General features: G+C 37.6%; 1 protein-coding gene across 1 annotated transcript; it reads left to right on the top strand.

Moving 5' to 3' along the window:
* Positions 1-5,563: 5,563 nt before the first annotated feature.
* LOC103709127 (QWRF motif-containing protein 2-like) lies at positions 5,564-14,934 on the top strand. Its single transcript, XM_008794333.4, has 6 exons — positions 5,564-7,343; positions 9,980-10,099; positions 11,805-11,921; positions 12,017-12,106; positions 14,304-14,411; positions 14,513-14,934. Exons 1-6 carry the CDS (start codon positions 6,033-6,035, stop codon positions 14,579-14,581), a joined length of 1,815 nt encoding a protein of 604 aa, XP_008792555.2. The 5' UTR covers positions 5,564-6,032; the 3' UTR covers positions 14,582-14,934.
* The last annotated feature ends 502 nt before the right edge of the window (positions 14,935-15,436 follow it).

Raw genomic sequence — 15,436 nt, 5'->3', positions numbered from 1 at the left:
CAGTTTCTCATTTGCATGTCCTTGACATGCATCACAGAACCTCCTCTATTTGGAGGGCTGGTGTAACTAATGAACTTCTCAAAAATAGAGTCCTGTTTGGCTTGTTCTAAGTTGATAGATTCTGAATTTTCTCCTGTTTTTCTTTGTCCTCTCTCTGTTTTTAAATGTAAAAGAAGGGAGACATATCAACCCAACTCGAGTCTTCTTGTCTGCCTTCTTCGGTTGCTTCTGCTTTTAAATTTTTCAGCATGATTTCATTGCGTTTTTTTGTTGGCCTGCTTGCAAGTTGTGACTTAAACTCATCTAATTAGCTGTTAATTGTCCAAATGAATTACTAATGTGCTATTTTTGTAGAATTCTATGAATTTTTCCCCTGTAGATCGAATTCCAAGCATTTCAATTAAAAATAAACCCTTTTCGACTCCTGCCGATCCGATCAGCTAAAACACTTTCAGTACAGTATTATGATAGAGGAAAAGGCTTCATAAGGTGGTCCAAAGGTAAATGGTGCTGTTGTGGATTTAGACGCCATGGGAGATCATGCAATCATGTGCAGCGAACAGAGTGGTCCCTCTAATCCAAGTTTTGCAAAACAATAACTTCAGTTATGATCCTTTTTTCGCTTCCATTTGTCTTGAGCTGGGTTTAGGTTGTTAAGTGGTAACAAAACAGGCTAACCACTTTGCTTTACTTCTCTCTAGTTTATGATGCTTTCTTTCCTTTAATGCTAATAACCAAAAGCAATTAACAAGGATTCGTTGCGAAGGCACTCTATCCTTGGGGTTAGGATGATAAGGACTTTAGGCATAAAGTAGTTTAGCTGGGCTATAAAGATGATTGCAACATTATAGATGTTCGAGGGAAGTAGTTTGGCAATTCGATCGAAGTGTCAATGCTTGCGTGGAGAGGAATTTTCTACCGGTAATGAAAATGCCACCATCCAGACTTTTTCTGAAAAAAAGAATATATCGATTTTAATGAAATTGTCGATCGCATTGTTCTGATGTCTCTCACCAAGTTAAATTTAATATTCAACATAAAATAATCAATAATGTAGTTAATCATAGTTATGAATTGGATTGAGAAAATGTTTGTTTGTACAGTATTTATTGTTACATTGTGAATAGTCAAAATTATATCACGACGAATTATTCGAGAGATGAACAATAACATCTAGTAAATGCATATCTGATATAAAAATTTAATTTAGTAAAGGGTATTTGAAATTAAATAGGCAGGGGGCACCTGTGTTTGCAGCATGTATCATGGTATACTTTTATTATATCACTAGGGCACCTGTGTAGACCCCCTCCCATCATAAGAAAATGGAAAACATACCTACATGAATGACATCTAACATACCATGTGTAATTGTGTATCATCTAATACTTAATTCAGATAATAGTTGAAATTCTAAGAGATTTAGGGTTTGAAATAAGATATAACATATTTATATATGAGACACCAAACAGACAATATAGTTCAGAGATGTTACAAGAAAAAGACCTATACACCCATGAACACCTGATGTCTCATGATGCGATTATGAATGCTAACACATTTATTTTTTGTATTTATAATTAAGATCTTATGTCCCCTTTTCAAGTGTGAGGTGATAATGGTGGTTGGTTTTTTTTGATTGAAATAATGGTGGTTGGTTGATTAGCCTCAAGTTCTCAAGTCTCAACCACTCACACTAGTTTGTTGCATAAGTTGCAGAAACCCTCTTTTTTTTTTTGGTCAAAAGTTGCAGAAACCCTTTGCTGGTGTGGTGGTTCAACAAAATATCTAAGCAGCAGAATATTAGGTAATATGGAAGTCTAAACAAAGCTACACATCATGTGCTGTGGAACACCTAAACCTGAAAAGTGTTGAGCCAGTACCACTGTCCTTGATAATCCTAGTTCCAAATGCAATTTTATTTCTCGCTAAGTACTTTTATACATACATGCATGCATGCATGCATGCATACATACATACATACATACATATATATATATATATATGTGTGTGTGTGTGTGTGTGTGTGTGTGTGTGTGTGTGTGTGTGTGGTTTTAAAGTAAGTATTTCTGAAGCCACTTTTTCTGTGGATACATCACAAGTTTAATTGACTTGATCTTAAACATAACTAGGGGATAGGAGTTTATTTTTGTAAATAGTAGATAAGTGGGTTTAAATAAAAAGGTAGAGAATTGGTGTTAACATAATGAATCATGATTAATTAAAACATGTTGTACATCCAAGTTGTAGGAAATCTACAAAATTTGGATTGTATAAAATTTGCTGCCATTTGTTTTTCTTTTTTTCCTTTTTCTATTAAAAAAGAGAAGACAAGTTCCGTCCACTAAATTTTTTTAAAAAAATAAAACAATACCAAAGATCTAAACGCAAGTAAGTAAAACAAGATTGAGACAAAATATATGCATGTCGGGTTCATTTAGTAAATAGCACAAACGTTGACGTGGATTATCCTTCAAATGGAGTATCCATCTTAAAACCAAAGGATGCCAATTTGTTCAAACAGTAAAGTTAATTGGATGTAGATCTTAGTGAAGTTGGTTGACATCGATGCTATTATTTTTTTTTAAACAAACAAATCTTTAAGAGCTATTGCAATATGGTTTGGACAAAATGCTAACACAATTTATCTTTCGTTATGCTTTAATTTCAGCCATCAATCAAGACCATGAAGCTGAAGCCTTATAGGTGCAGTCCTCGAAGTGGTGCATTGATATATATATATATATATTGGTCAAAGATAGGAGGGGAGGGGGAGGGACCAGCCCACCTATGTAGCAGCTCTCGCTGAGCTCTCCTTCCATCAGTAAATGTTTGATACAGATCGCAGATTTTTGCGTGCCTTCTTCGACCTGTGGGTTCACCGCCTCAGGTATGTCACCCCAACGCCACCTTGATATAGATGGAAGAAAAGCATATCCGCCAGCGAGCCATTCAGACGTGGGACATTCGGTCTCCTAATTTAATCGACGCCCGTACGTTTCGAATTCGGACAACTCGAGTGGAATTAAATTATTATTTTTTTTTGCTTGGATCTTTTCTTACATCAAATATTAATTTTTTTAAAATTTAAAATGTTATTAAGTTTGTTTGCAAAAGTAATTATACAATTTTGGAAATATTAGGAGGAGGAAAATACTTGGACCAATAGAGACTTTAACCGTACGAATGACAGAGTGATTGGATGTTAGAAGTGGGCCCTGGACGCATCCATTAAGTTTTTTTTTTTTTTTTTTTTTTTTTTTTGTGGTGGGGGTGGGGGGAGGGCAAGGATCTGTTAAGCCGACTTGGTGGATGATTTCGTCAACTAACTACTGTTTGAGAAATGTAAGCTATCCTTGTCGGGATGTCATGTAAGATTTCGTTGTTAACGTCTTCAGCTAGACGCAATGAATAAAATATAAAGATCCGGGTTCCAATCACCTCCCACAGAACTTGAATCTTCTGCTCCTCCCTGATCCTAACGTCGTACCAAAGAAGGAAAAAAAAAAAAAAAACAATAGAAAACCTCATCTAAAAAAACTAGTTAAAAGATATTATTTAATTTTTTTTGATCTTATATAAGTATTCAAGATCTATCCAAAAATAATCGATGTGGAACTAAATATATATTTGCAAGGATCTTCACAGAGTTCAAATCTAATCAAAAGTATTACGGTCGGCCTGTGATTAGCTCTAAAAAATATATGCTGCAGTGTCTCCTAGTTCACATAAGTTATGCACCACATTCACTCTGATACCATTTGTAACAATTAGCACCTCATCCAAAATGACTACTCGGAAGATATTATTTGAGTTTCTTGATCCTATATCAGTACTCAAGATCTACTCAGCAAATAATCGATGCGAGACTAAATATACGCCCGTGCGAGTCCTCACACAACTAATGTGATTTCTACTTTTCTATCGTCGTGACACCAACCGACGGACCAATTAATATTATTTTGACAGACAAGTTATTGAGACATTAATTTTTCCACTAAAAAATTGTCATAGATTTTAGTTCATCAAATATTTTGAGAACATATAACTGCATGTGCAGTCATAAGTAAATAAAATTTATACTTAAATGATCACATTCAAGGTTGAAATTTTGGGTGCAGTATTATAAATAGAAATATCAGGCATGCCATGAAATCAATAATTAGTTTGATATTTTTTTATTATTGACTAATTTGGGGATGCCATATTCAGCATGCAAAAATCCAAAAGAAAAATGAGCGACAAAGAGTACTTTAGCTTGTAATGAAAATTATAGAACATGCCATATTTTTGGATATCATTCTATCATGTAAATCCAGCACGTTTTTTGATGGATCAATGCATAAAGTCAAAATACATATTGATGTCATCTAAGCAATGCTGACAAAATATGCATAGCTTGCAGCATATACATGCCGGTGATCACTTGCTTGCACGTGTATTTTAGGATATCTATCTTAAAAATAATTCCTCTTTTTAATTTTTTTATACTATTGTTGCTAACTTCTATTATTTAAATTCAATTTAATAGTTTAAATTAAAAAAACATATTTGCACTTGGGTATGAACAATAATGAGGATGTGAGTGGGTACATGGATCATTATCTATCTTGTAGCCATTCTAAGATCATATGAGGGTATAATTATTTCTTTTTAAATCATAATAATTATTCAAGTAGCATGGGTCAACCACCACCGGTGAATATTTTGGCATATTTTTACGTCTCACTGTTTATTAAGTTTCACAAATAAAATAAATTGAATTTGCTTTTTTTTTTATGTGTACAAAAAGAACAATAAAACATAACTACAAGATCATCCAAGCCTTAGTGTGAAGGATAAATCTTGTATACAATGTTTGTTTTTGTTTTTAGTTAGCATGCATATTGGTGTTCAAAAATTAGACAAGTCTGTCTTTGAGATTAACTTGTTCAAATTATTTTCATCAAATCATCCTAGCTTGAGAGGTGATTCTTATGATAAACATTCGGAAAAAAAATTAACCCGTTGTCATGAAATTAAATTAACTTCTTTGCCATTGAAAAATATACGATAATACGACGAAGATAGTAGGGCAAACTATCCTATGATTAGTTGTGAAATCTAAGCTATTCATTACGGACAAAAACATTCGTACAAAGGTACAATTTCAAACGTGACAAACATGGCCCCAACAAAGAGATATACGATAATACGACTTAAACTTTGCTCACGGGGTTCATAAAACGTCGTAACTTGAAATGTGACAAGGGATAGGGTGCCTTAAAAAGGAAACAAACCAAGCTGCTCACCCGGCCGGTGACCCTAACCTGAACTAGAAACTTTTCGAATTGCTATACTAAATAAACAATACTTAGCGAACCCAACTTGGACACACCCAACCCACCACCTTGGACAGACATCAGGGCCCACATCGTGGTACCACTCGCGAGTCAAAAGCTAGTAGTTGGGTGCCTTTAGACCTGGTGCGTTCTGGTTTACTTCACCAATATCCATGACCCTTTATAAAAGCGCATCATTTTAGCCGATTACACCTATACATTAAGATTAGGACCGTCTCAATTTCGTCTCCGAAAAAATGAAGGAAAACGACATCAACGCTGAAAAAAATTCCCGTCAACCTTGCCTTCCGCCCCTCCGGCTCCCTTCTCCGCCGCCTAAACCGCTGCCGTTACCTCCTCTTCTCTGTTCCTTCTTTTATTCTCCCACCTCCTTCCTTCCTCCCATCTTCTCTTTTTCTTCTCATTTTCTTTTACTAACTTTGTACTCCCAAAGCTAATCCCACTTCCTTCTCCTTCACTAATTCCATTCTAGTAAATGCGTCACTCTTCTCTCTTCTTCCATCTCAACAAAGCACTCATACTGAGCTAAAAACCAACTCTGAAACCTAAAATCCCATACCGAAAGTAGAAGAAGTATTATTAACCTCTTCTTCTCCTCTCTCCCTCCCTTCCGTGATGCTTCTCACATTTTTTTCTCTTGCTCATCTTTAAAGAGAGAGACGGAGAGACTCAGACCTCGCCAGCGAGATCATGGTGGCGGCCATCCCTCCGCCGGTGGCGGCGGCAACCCCAATCGCCGCAGCCGCCGCCTCCACTGTCCGAGCCCCCAAAACCCCCTCTCCATCCCCCCACCGCCGCCGTCCCCTCGCCCCTTCCGAGAAGGACAATGCCGCCGTCTCCCGGAAGCCCCCCTCCAAAGGGATCTCTTCCCGCTACTTGTCTCTCTCCTCCTTTTCTTCTTCGACTTCGACTTCGACTTCGACTTCACGGCGTTTCCTTTCTCCTCTTCCCACTTCGTCCAGCTCCGGCCCCAAGCGCTCCCACTCCGTCGACCGGAGCCGCCCCAACGCGGGCCCCCACGGCGGCGAAGACATCCCCTCCGCCGCCGCCAGGCCCCTCCGCACCACCACCCGGAGCCTTTCCGTCTCGTTCCAGGGCGAGTCCTTCTCCTTCCAGACCAGCAAGGCCAAGCCCGCTGCCTCCCCTCCCCCCTCTCGGAAGCCCACCCCCGACCGCCGGCGTCCTGTCGGATCTCCGGCGAGGAGCGACCACCTGTCGGAGAACTCGAAACCCTCTAACCACCGCCGCTGGCCGGCGGCGAGATCCCAGCAGCCGAACCTGCTGCTGACGAGAAGCCTGGGCTGCTCGCCTGTGGGCAAGAAAGATCCCGTCTTGGATGCTGTCCGTCTGCTGCGACAGTCAATGGTGCTCGACGAGGCGCTGCGGCAGAACTCCTTCAACGTTGGCGGCAGCGGCAGTCTTTCTGCCTCGTCGGACACTGATAGCGCTTCGTCGGAGAGCAATTCAGGCTCGCAGGAGCTGAGGATTCCTCCACGAAAGCGGCCGGCGCCCCGTGGCATTACCGTTCCAGCGAGATTTTTGCAGGAGACTAATAGCCGGCTGCACCGGTTGCCAGAGCCAGGCACGCCAATATCGTCGGCCAGCTCAAGGACAGCATCCGCTCCTAAGCCTATTACTGTGAAGAAGTCACTGATGAATGGCCCGTCCTCATCTCCTGCTGTTGCTTCTTCCCCTCGCAGCCATGGATCTATTTGGCATCCTTCTCCAAGAAAGCTTTCGGCTACTCTGTCATTGAGGGAAGTGGGTAGTCCTTCACAGGTGAGGAACGGTACAGTTACAAGCTCCTCCTCCCCTGGTGGTCAACTGGGCAAAGCCCCTTCGATCCTCAGCTTCGCAGCTGAAGTGAGCAGAGGGAGAAAGGGGGAGAGCCGAATCGAAGAGGCGCACCTGTTGAGGCTGTGCTATAACCGGCACTTGCAGTGGCGGTATGTCAATGCACAAGCCGATGCTGCCCTGCTGGCACAGGGACTGAATGCCGAGGTAAGGTTGTGGTTCCATGTTTCCGAATCCCTAGCTTCTGACGCTTTGCCAAATTGTGTTTGCCATTCAGCAATAGATACCTTTAAGCAAGTCGGATTTCCTGATTCTGTTACTTTGCATAGTTTGTATAAGTTGCTTTTTTCGCCCATTCCATTTTCATCGCCTTTTCATATGTCAGATCTGAAAAGCATAAGAATTAATATATTCCTCGTAAGACATATTGTTGATTAAGTGTTTTATAGTTTGCTAGATCAAACTTGTAAAGAAATCCAAAGTGTAGGTGATATGGGAGGGTATCAAGGACATCATGATGAATGGAAGTTTCATTACACGTACAAGCTCTAAAGAGCTTGTGCTTTTGCTCTCTCCACGCATCTTCACAACTCCTGATGGATGCTGCGTAGGAGTTTGCCATGAGAAATATGGTTGACCGTAAAAGTTAAAACTTGTTGATTTGAAAAGTAATATAAAAGGGTAATAGTATAACAGTAAGGGATCACCGGACAAAAAATGGGCCAGTGGGTAGCATACAGACAACATGCTCAGATGATGAAGGGCACATGATCATTATAAGGTTCCATAACAGATGCGATACTTAACCGATGGGTGATAACTGTTATGCAGTGATGGTAATCTACATTTTTTATTGTTCTGGGTATAGAAAATGATATTGCGTTGAACAAGAAGAGCAGCGACGCCAAGATCAGCGAACAGAACAAAGCAAGCAAGTTAGCATTCATGAACATACAATTTTGGTACCAAGGCATATTGGCAACCAAGCTAAGTCAGTTTTGAGAGGATTTGCAAGGAGAATTGCCAATAACCATGGAAATTATATGCAATGTCTCAGAACTCATGAAGAGTGTTGTCTAATCTCTGAAGGAAGCATCAAACGTTTAATTCATTGAATTATGACTTCTAACTGGATCATCATTTCTGCTTGTACTAGGTGATGATATGACATGCTTTACATTAGAGTCCTTACTGTTATTTCATAGACCATCCAAAAAATGTATGTACTTTTGTGCATCTTTTGTTATTATGTATGCACTGTGTAATATTGTGTATATACATGCATGCATGCTTATAGAAGTTAAATATCTGTCTCTTTATGCATCATGCATGTGTTTTGTAATGGTTAAATGACTCTATTACCTCATATCTTTCTTGTCATAAAACTAAGAGCCAAGAAGAGTTATTGTTCTTTAAGTAGTGCATTACGTATGTCATTATAATTCCTTTCAAGAATAAAATGTCATTATGATTCCACTTGACTCTTTGATCCATTTAGTTGCACTAGTCAAATTACCAAAGCACTCCTTTTGATTTAGTTGAAAGGTATAATAGGGCATATTTGGTCATTTTAGCATCATGCAATCCTTTCAGTGCATCCAATAGGAGTAGATGCATGCAAAGCATTTCTTCTAAGGTGTTTAGCTGATGCAGAACCAGTTAGAGTTGGCCTGCATTTGCTTGAGAGGACCCTAGGAATAAGAGAGCTTAGGGTTTAATGCAGCTTTATCACTTGCTGTCCAAGGCCTGAGAACAGAGCAAAAGGGAACTAATTTTAGTTTTCTAGGCAAAGGAAGGGTAAAATAACCCTACTGCAGTGTTTTATGAGTGAAGGAAATGGAATATACTAAAATCTAGGGCTTTGGGGCTTAATTGAATAGTTTTCTATAAACTAACAATCAGATTTCGATAAATACAGTGCACAGAGCAAAACAAGCAACCAAAAAATCAAGTTTTGGCAATCACCAACAAGAATGTAACTATGAAACAGTATCTTGACATGTTGAAGGCTGAAATTTGGTTTCAATGCAGTAGTTAAGTACAAATGAAAGGTATCAAAAGTAAACTAAGATCTGATTGTAAACTAGGAAACTATAACAGCAAACAGTGAATAAGACAGAGAGAATAGAGAGTAGATGCAGTAGAGAAAATAGAGAGGAAAAGAAAGAAGAGACTAACGCAAAAGATAGGGGAGAGAAAACAGCTGGCTCGCAGCCTTCTTTTCTTCATGAGACTTTTCAGCGTACATAAACCATTGAGGAGCTTACTCCAGGACCTTATTTAAACCCTTATATGCTTACTCCCATAGCCAACTTTCGGCCTCAAAAGGACTCTTACAGATATGGAATAAATCCCCAAATTTTGACTAGTCAGCCACATAATAGACACAAGTACTTTTGCATGCAATACGGTTCACTGTGAAACTTATTGACTCTCCTAAACTAATATAATCATTGCTTTAAAATGAAACCAAAATGCATCTAATCAACTACTAATCGGCAGCAATTTGTGGCCGTTAGATGAACTTGTAATCATGTTTTGCCTCACAAACATTAATCACAATAGGATAGGATCCCAAAGTCTCAGGTGCACTATTTGTTCCCACAAGCTCAGCCCTTCATTGCTTGGAATAGCGATAAGCTTGTCATTGATGCTTATATTTGCGCCCACTACAGCCTACCTTGATGCACAAGCGATTTTCAATAGCTGCTGTAATGTTTAGCTTATGGTGTTTGCACCAAATTTTTATTAATTCATGATCTTTTATAGAACTTTCTGCATGCTTTGTAAGTCAGCATTTTTCATCCTTGAATCAGCTGATACATTCTTTTCATATTTATCAGAAATATTTGTATAATGCATGGATAACTACCTCAGAACTTCGTGACTCTATCACAACTAAAAGGCTAGAGCTACAAGTATCGACACAGAATTTAAAGCTTACTTCCATTCTCAAGGGACAAGTAAGTCTTTTGTCTTCGCCTATTTTTCTTGTTTGTACATGTGAAATTGCCAATTTTTGTTTCAAACTCCTTTTGATTTCTAATTTCTTGTTGTTAATACCATAGTAATCTTTTGTTCTAAGTAGAGCACATATTTGTAGCAAATAAGTAGGTTGACATGAGGTGTTCACTTATAATTAGGTATATTACCTTTAGAAAGAATCTGTTTGGTTTAAGATTAGAAAGTGGAAAGCTTGTAAATGCCTAGCTGGTTCTGTCCATTTGTTAAACTTTATAAATGTTAAAGAACAAGCCTTCTCTTTATCTATATTAGAGCTAATCCTGGGCCAGGCCTCGGGCCTAAACTCTATTCATTTTTAATTGGGCTTCGGGCTGGGCCTATATAAAATTTAATATTTTCTATGCCCAAGCCTGGCCCATGATCAGCTATGATCTATATGTGATCATCTTTGTCAATCAAAGATATGAACCATGCAAATTAAGATTTTTCCATCATCATCTCTTAACACCAGACCTGTATGATTATGTCTGATAGGTTTGCTAAGAAGAAAAAAATAGTCATGAATTAAAACTAGCAGAAATCATAAACAGAGGAGATAGAGCAGAGGGTGGAGTTTGGCAGGTTGGCAACAGTCAATAAAGCTTTGGCCATCTTTATGTGGAACCTGTGCAGACAAGCTTAGCATTTATAAGCTATTGGCTGACCAACAGTCAATAATCATGAGGATGTGAAAGTGACTTAATTCACATCAAAACCTATTGGCTAACCATGTCTAAGCTTGTAGGAGGCATGGATATAAATAACTTCTTTGTTAGTTGAATTCCTAGAGAAGGACAATAGGCAACACACCCTTTTTGATGAACACAAAGAACGTCAATTTGGTTTGGGGATATATGTAATGTTGACAAAGAATAATTTGAGGGAAAGATACTCAGGTTGGCTGAATTATTTAAATTGTTGCCGTTTAGGGGTGAATGAGAAGAATGCTATAACTGAGATTGGGCCAAGTAAATTTGGTGGATCACATAATTTAAGTGATCTGAATTAGGATAAGTGCATCTGGCCTCTTGCTTGCATGGGAATAAATGCTTTGTTGGAATTCAAACTCAAGACCTCTTGCTGACATATTAGATAATTTAACCAATCAGGTTAATGAAGCCATTACAAAGAAAAATACATGTTTGATACAAGCTGAATCTCTTCAAATCAAAGTCGTCAGCACAAACAATTAAGGACCAAATAATGCATCATATGGAACAATAAAAGTGGATGACACAATTAGACCTCCAAGCCATCAGTAATATAATATTCTGTTTCACTTAGTTTAACAGAATTTGATATTTAACCATATCATATAATTTCCATAGATATTCATCATGCCTGAAAGGAGTAGTTCAGCAGTCATGTATATCCCCATGTTGCCTGCACTTACATGAATTTATTTGTTGCCATAATGTTGACCTCGAAATTCTGGAATACTGTGTAAAATGAACATATTTACTTTACAGGAATATATCATAATATTTAAAATAAAATTTATTGTCTCTACTAAAAGTTTGCTCTTTTGATATCAAATTAGGTCAAAAGATATGAACTTGTAGCAGATTGTCTTATGTTATAGTCCACTTAAATTATACTAAACAGTAGATTGTGATTTTGTTACCTTATACTGCATCTGAGTGAGTCCACATTTGATTAATGTAGATGGCCTATCTACAAGGATGGTCTCTTATAGATGGAGACCATTTGAGTTCTTTATCAGGAGCTATTGAAGCATTGAAGGCTAGCACACTCCGGCTTCCAGTTGTTGGCGGAGCAAAGGTTTGCTACTTCAGGTTTCCGATGACAAATATAAATAGATATATTTGATATCTACTGAAATTTTTGGAGTAATTGAGTTTCTTTCTGCTTAACAGGCAGAATTCCAAGATGTGAAAAATGCTGTTAGTTCAGCAGTTGATGCAATGCAGGCAATAGGAAACTCAATATGCTCCTTGCTGTCTAGGGTAAATACCTTACTTATTAAAAAGTTCAGCTCATTTTTCTCTGGTAATAGTAATATTTGTTCTTTAGTCAACATATACTAAATCTTGATACCCATATAATATTTAGTCTTGCAATTAGAATTTTGTTAAACAATAGATCTGGTTGTCATAAGCTAGATAAGCCATGTGTTTCAGGGAGCTGCAAACTTAATGATGTGTAATCCATGGTGCAGTTGTTTATTTATACCATGAATAGTGAGAGGTGTGTGCTTTATGCATGCTCTTTTGGTATTTGGCCAACATGAAATAAATCTTGATACCCATAAAAATTTCACCTTGCAATTAGAAGTTTGTAAACCATAGAATATGGTTGTCATAAGCTTGATAGACCATGTATTTTAGATAATGATGAGTAATTCATGGTGCAAATGCTTATTTATACCATGAATAATGAGAGATGTATGCTTTACATGTGCTTTTTGGGTATTTAGCCTCATGTATGCATTTGAACGACCATGTTAAAGTAATATGAACAATTAAAGTTTCATTTCTTGTATTTTATCATTTCAAAGTTTATGTAAGAGAAGCATATAAACATATATAACTACATTCAACAGAGCCATGAGATATTCACAGATACTTCCTGTGTTGAAACTTTTGCCTTTGACTATCTTCCCATCCAAATGTACATATGAATGCACCAAAGTTGCAGATGATTTCCATATCAAATCTTCTGAAGGTGAAGTGCCTTGGAACAGTGGTGTTGACACTAACTTATTCTGGTTAAAATCAGCATCTGCCATCTTTTTCAAATTTTGCATGCGTAGTGAATCTAGAAATGCTAAAATGTCATATTTTAGCACTCACTGTCAGAGGACGTGATTGGCCATGGTTTCTTCAAACGTCTCTGCCTATGGACTAGCTGGAAGCTTCAGAGGATGCCTTATATGAAAAGACATCATTGCATTGAAAATATCTCATTTCATCTAGCCAAGGACAGGCATGTCATAGCCCTATTCATTGTCACCTCGACCTTTTATAGTAGTCCAACAATTTTTAGAAATCTCAACTACCTACTCTGAGTAGCACTCCATGCTAGATATTCATATATAACTCAGTATTGTGCCTCTTTTCTGCCGTCAGGTTATTGAATTATTGTTGAAGTTTTAGAAACAACCATCAGGCACAGGAAACTGAGACATGGAATTTTAAATGTCCTCATAATCTGGCATACCGTAGGTGTCCAACAAATTTTCTGATGTTGCATGTAACCTTGGTGAAGATAGCAAACACAATATAGTTTGGCCAGCATGCGATGTGTGAAAGACATTGTTTCTAGTCTTTTATGAGAGCATGTGTAAAACTCTTTATGCTTGAATTGGTTGAGCCCATGACCATATAAGATCTAATCCTAGAAAAATCAGTCTAATCCTTATCCTTGCCTTGAGAGAAGTAACAAGAAAATTATTCAATATTAGTGTTCCTTATATAACAGGAAAAAAGGTAAGATATCATTGCTGCAACTGTAATTTGTGTTTAAAATGTGAAGACTAGATGAAAAATAAAAAATTTGTATCAAACTGAAAATTAAAAATTTTGCTAACATTCCATATATTTTGAAAATTTTTGATAGTTACTCTGTATCTCCTATTTATGAATATTTTCCAAGGACAGGCTCATTAATCCGACACCAAACTTCTAAAGACTTCATAATATCCATGAACTCAACTTAGCGGAGCCTTACCCAACTTGGCTTGTGGTCATTACATGTGGAGTTTGAATTGGCTTGAACAAGGCATACTTATCCTGAAGGCTACATGTCCCATATTCTCAAACCTTATGGTAAAAATGTTTTCACAGAAAAATAATGTATGTGCAAACAGAAATTCTACAGTGTCCAAAATTCACTTGGGTTTAGTTTGTGTGGTTTTAAAGATTGAATTTTGCAATGCATCCATGCTCTTGTCCTTATTATTTACTAGTACAAAACAAGCTACTTTGAAAAGGAAATGTGCCATTCAAAATCTTTTTCCGATCTCTATAATTTCTTGGGGATGTTGAGTCAGATCTTGTGGCACAACCCCAAGGGTGTTACCAGCATATGAGACGACCTGGCCCTTAAAACCAAAATAAATTGTATGACTTTTGCCTAATGCCATCGAGAGTCCTCTTTGTAGCATTTGTCTTTGCTTAAACTAACAGACACCATTATCTGTAGGTAGAAGAGTCGAGTTCTGTCATGACCGAACTTGCTAAAGTTGCAGCACACGAACGAGCCTTGATGGATAAATCTAGAGAACTTTTATCCACAGTAGCAGCAATGCACGTAAGTGCTCCAACTAATTCTCCTAGATTCAAACTTGCAGTTTTATTAATTGTTTGCCAACCTTTGAAGTTCTTGCTTTTGGCATTGAAATGTGGAAACAGGTAAAACAATGTAGCCTGCTAGGGCATATAACACAACTAAGTCGAAGGCCAAGGATGATGCAAACATAGCATGATATGCTAATTATATTTGCACTTACTAACAGCATAGCGACCTTTCTTTTCCTAACTCGAGATTGTGGTGAAGGCAATAAAAAAAATTGTTGTTTTGTCTGGTGCGAGGCAAGTGCTTTAACATCGTGCTCTCCTAGATCGGCTGATTCATATATATTTTTGTTTGCATAGATTGCCGTGTGAATGGTTGTATACCTCTAGGAATTGCTCTGGTTGTATACAGATTTCATTTTCTTTACTGATCAAAGGAAAGGTGATGTAAATATATGATGTTTTCTTGTTTCCCTTCCTGTGTGGTTGGTTGTGAGGGGGAAATCAAACATCTATCAATCAAAAGTGATTCTTGTTTATGAGTTTTTGTTCATTTTTTGAGGTAGTTGAATGGTTAAGATTGTGCTGTGTTTTGCATCTTCTATTCTACTCTTGAAAGCGTTTTTATCTGCTGTGCCTTTATTTAGTTACTTCGGTCGTTTTCTACCATATGATGGGCTTGATTCCTGCTCCCTTGTGTCTTCATCAAGCAATTTTATTCATTCTCGAACTTTTGGCTGTAGTCATTTAGATGTGCTTAATTTGTTAAGTAATATATAATCTGTTGTGATTATGGCCCCATTTTAGAGATGATGAATTCTTGTTCCAATAACAAAACTCATGTTGGTGATGTATGCATTATCTCCTTCCACTTGGTGTATTTGAGCTAGCTTGTATATTTATAGCTTCTTTACTTCGAAATGCATGGATAACCCAGCAGGCAATAAAATAAAAGGATCAACATATTTTGATGAAGACTAACGAGGCCATATATTGTGAGAAATTTTGGTATCATAAATACAGTACTTTTAAGAAATAATC

Source organism: Phoenix dactylifera, chromosome 16 (assembly GCF_009389715.1).
Source record: "Phoenix dactylifera cultivar Barhee BC4 chromosome 16, palm_55x_up_171113_PBpolish2nd_filt_p, whole genome shotgun sequence".
NCBI classification, from domain to species: domain Eukaryota; kingdom Viridiplantae; phylum Streptophyta; class Magnoliopsida; order Arecales; family Arecaceae; genus Phoenix; species Phoenix dactylifera.
The sequence above is the reverse complement of the archived record's forward strand: the minus strand, read 5'-3'. Positions and strand labels throughout refer to the sequence as shown.

Excerpts from the sequence above, each read along its gene's own strand:
- LOC103709127 (XM_008794333.4), top strand. The coding sequence starts at position 6,033 with ATGGTGGCGGCCATCCCTCCGCCGGTGGCGGCGGCAACCCCAATCGCC. Across the intron at positions 7,344-9,979 it reads CACAGGGACTGAATGCCGAG|AAATATTTGTATAATGCATG; the intron begins GTAAGGTTGTGG and ends CATATTTATCAG. Across the intron at positions 11,922-12,016 it reads CAGTTGTTGGCGGAGCAAAG|GCAGAATTCCAAGATGTGAA; the intron begins GTTTGCTACTTC and ends TCTGCTTAACAG.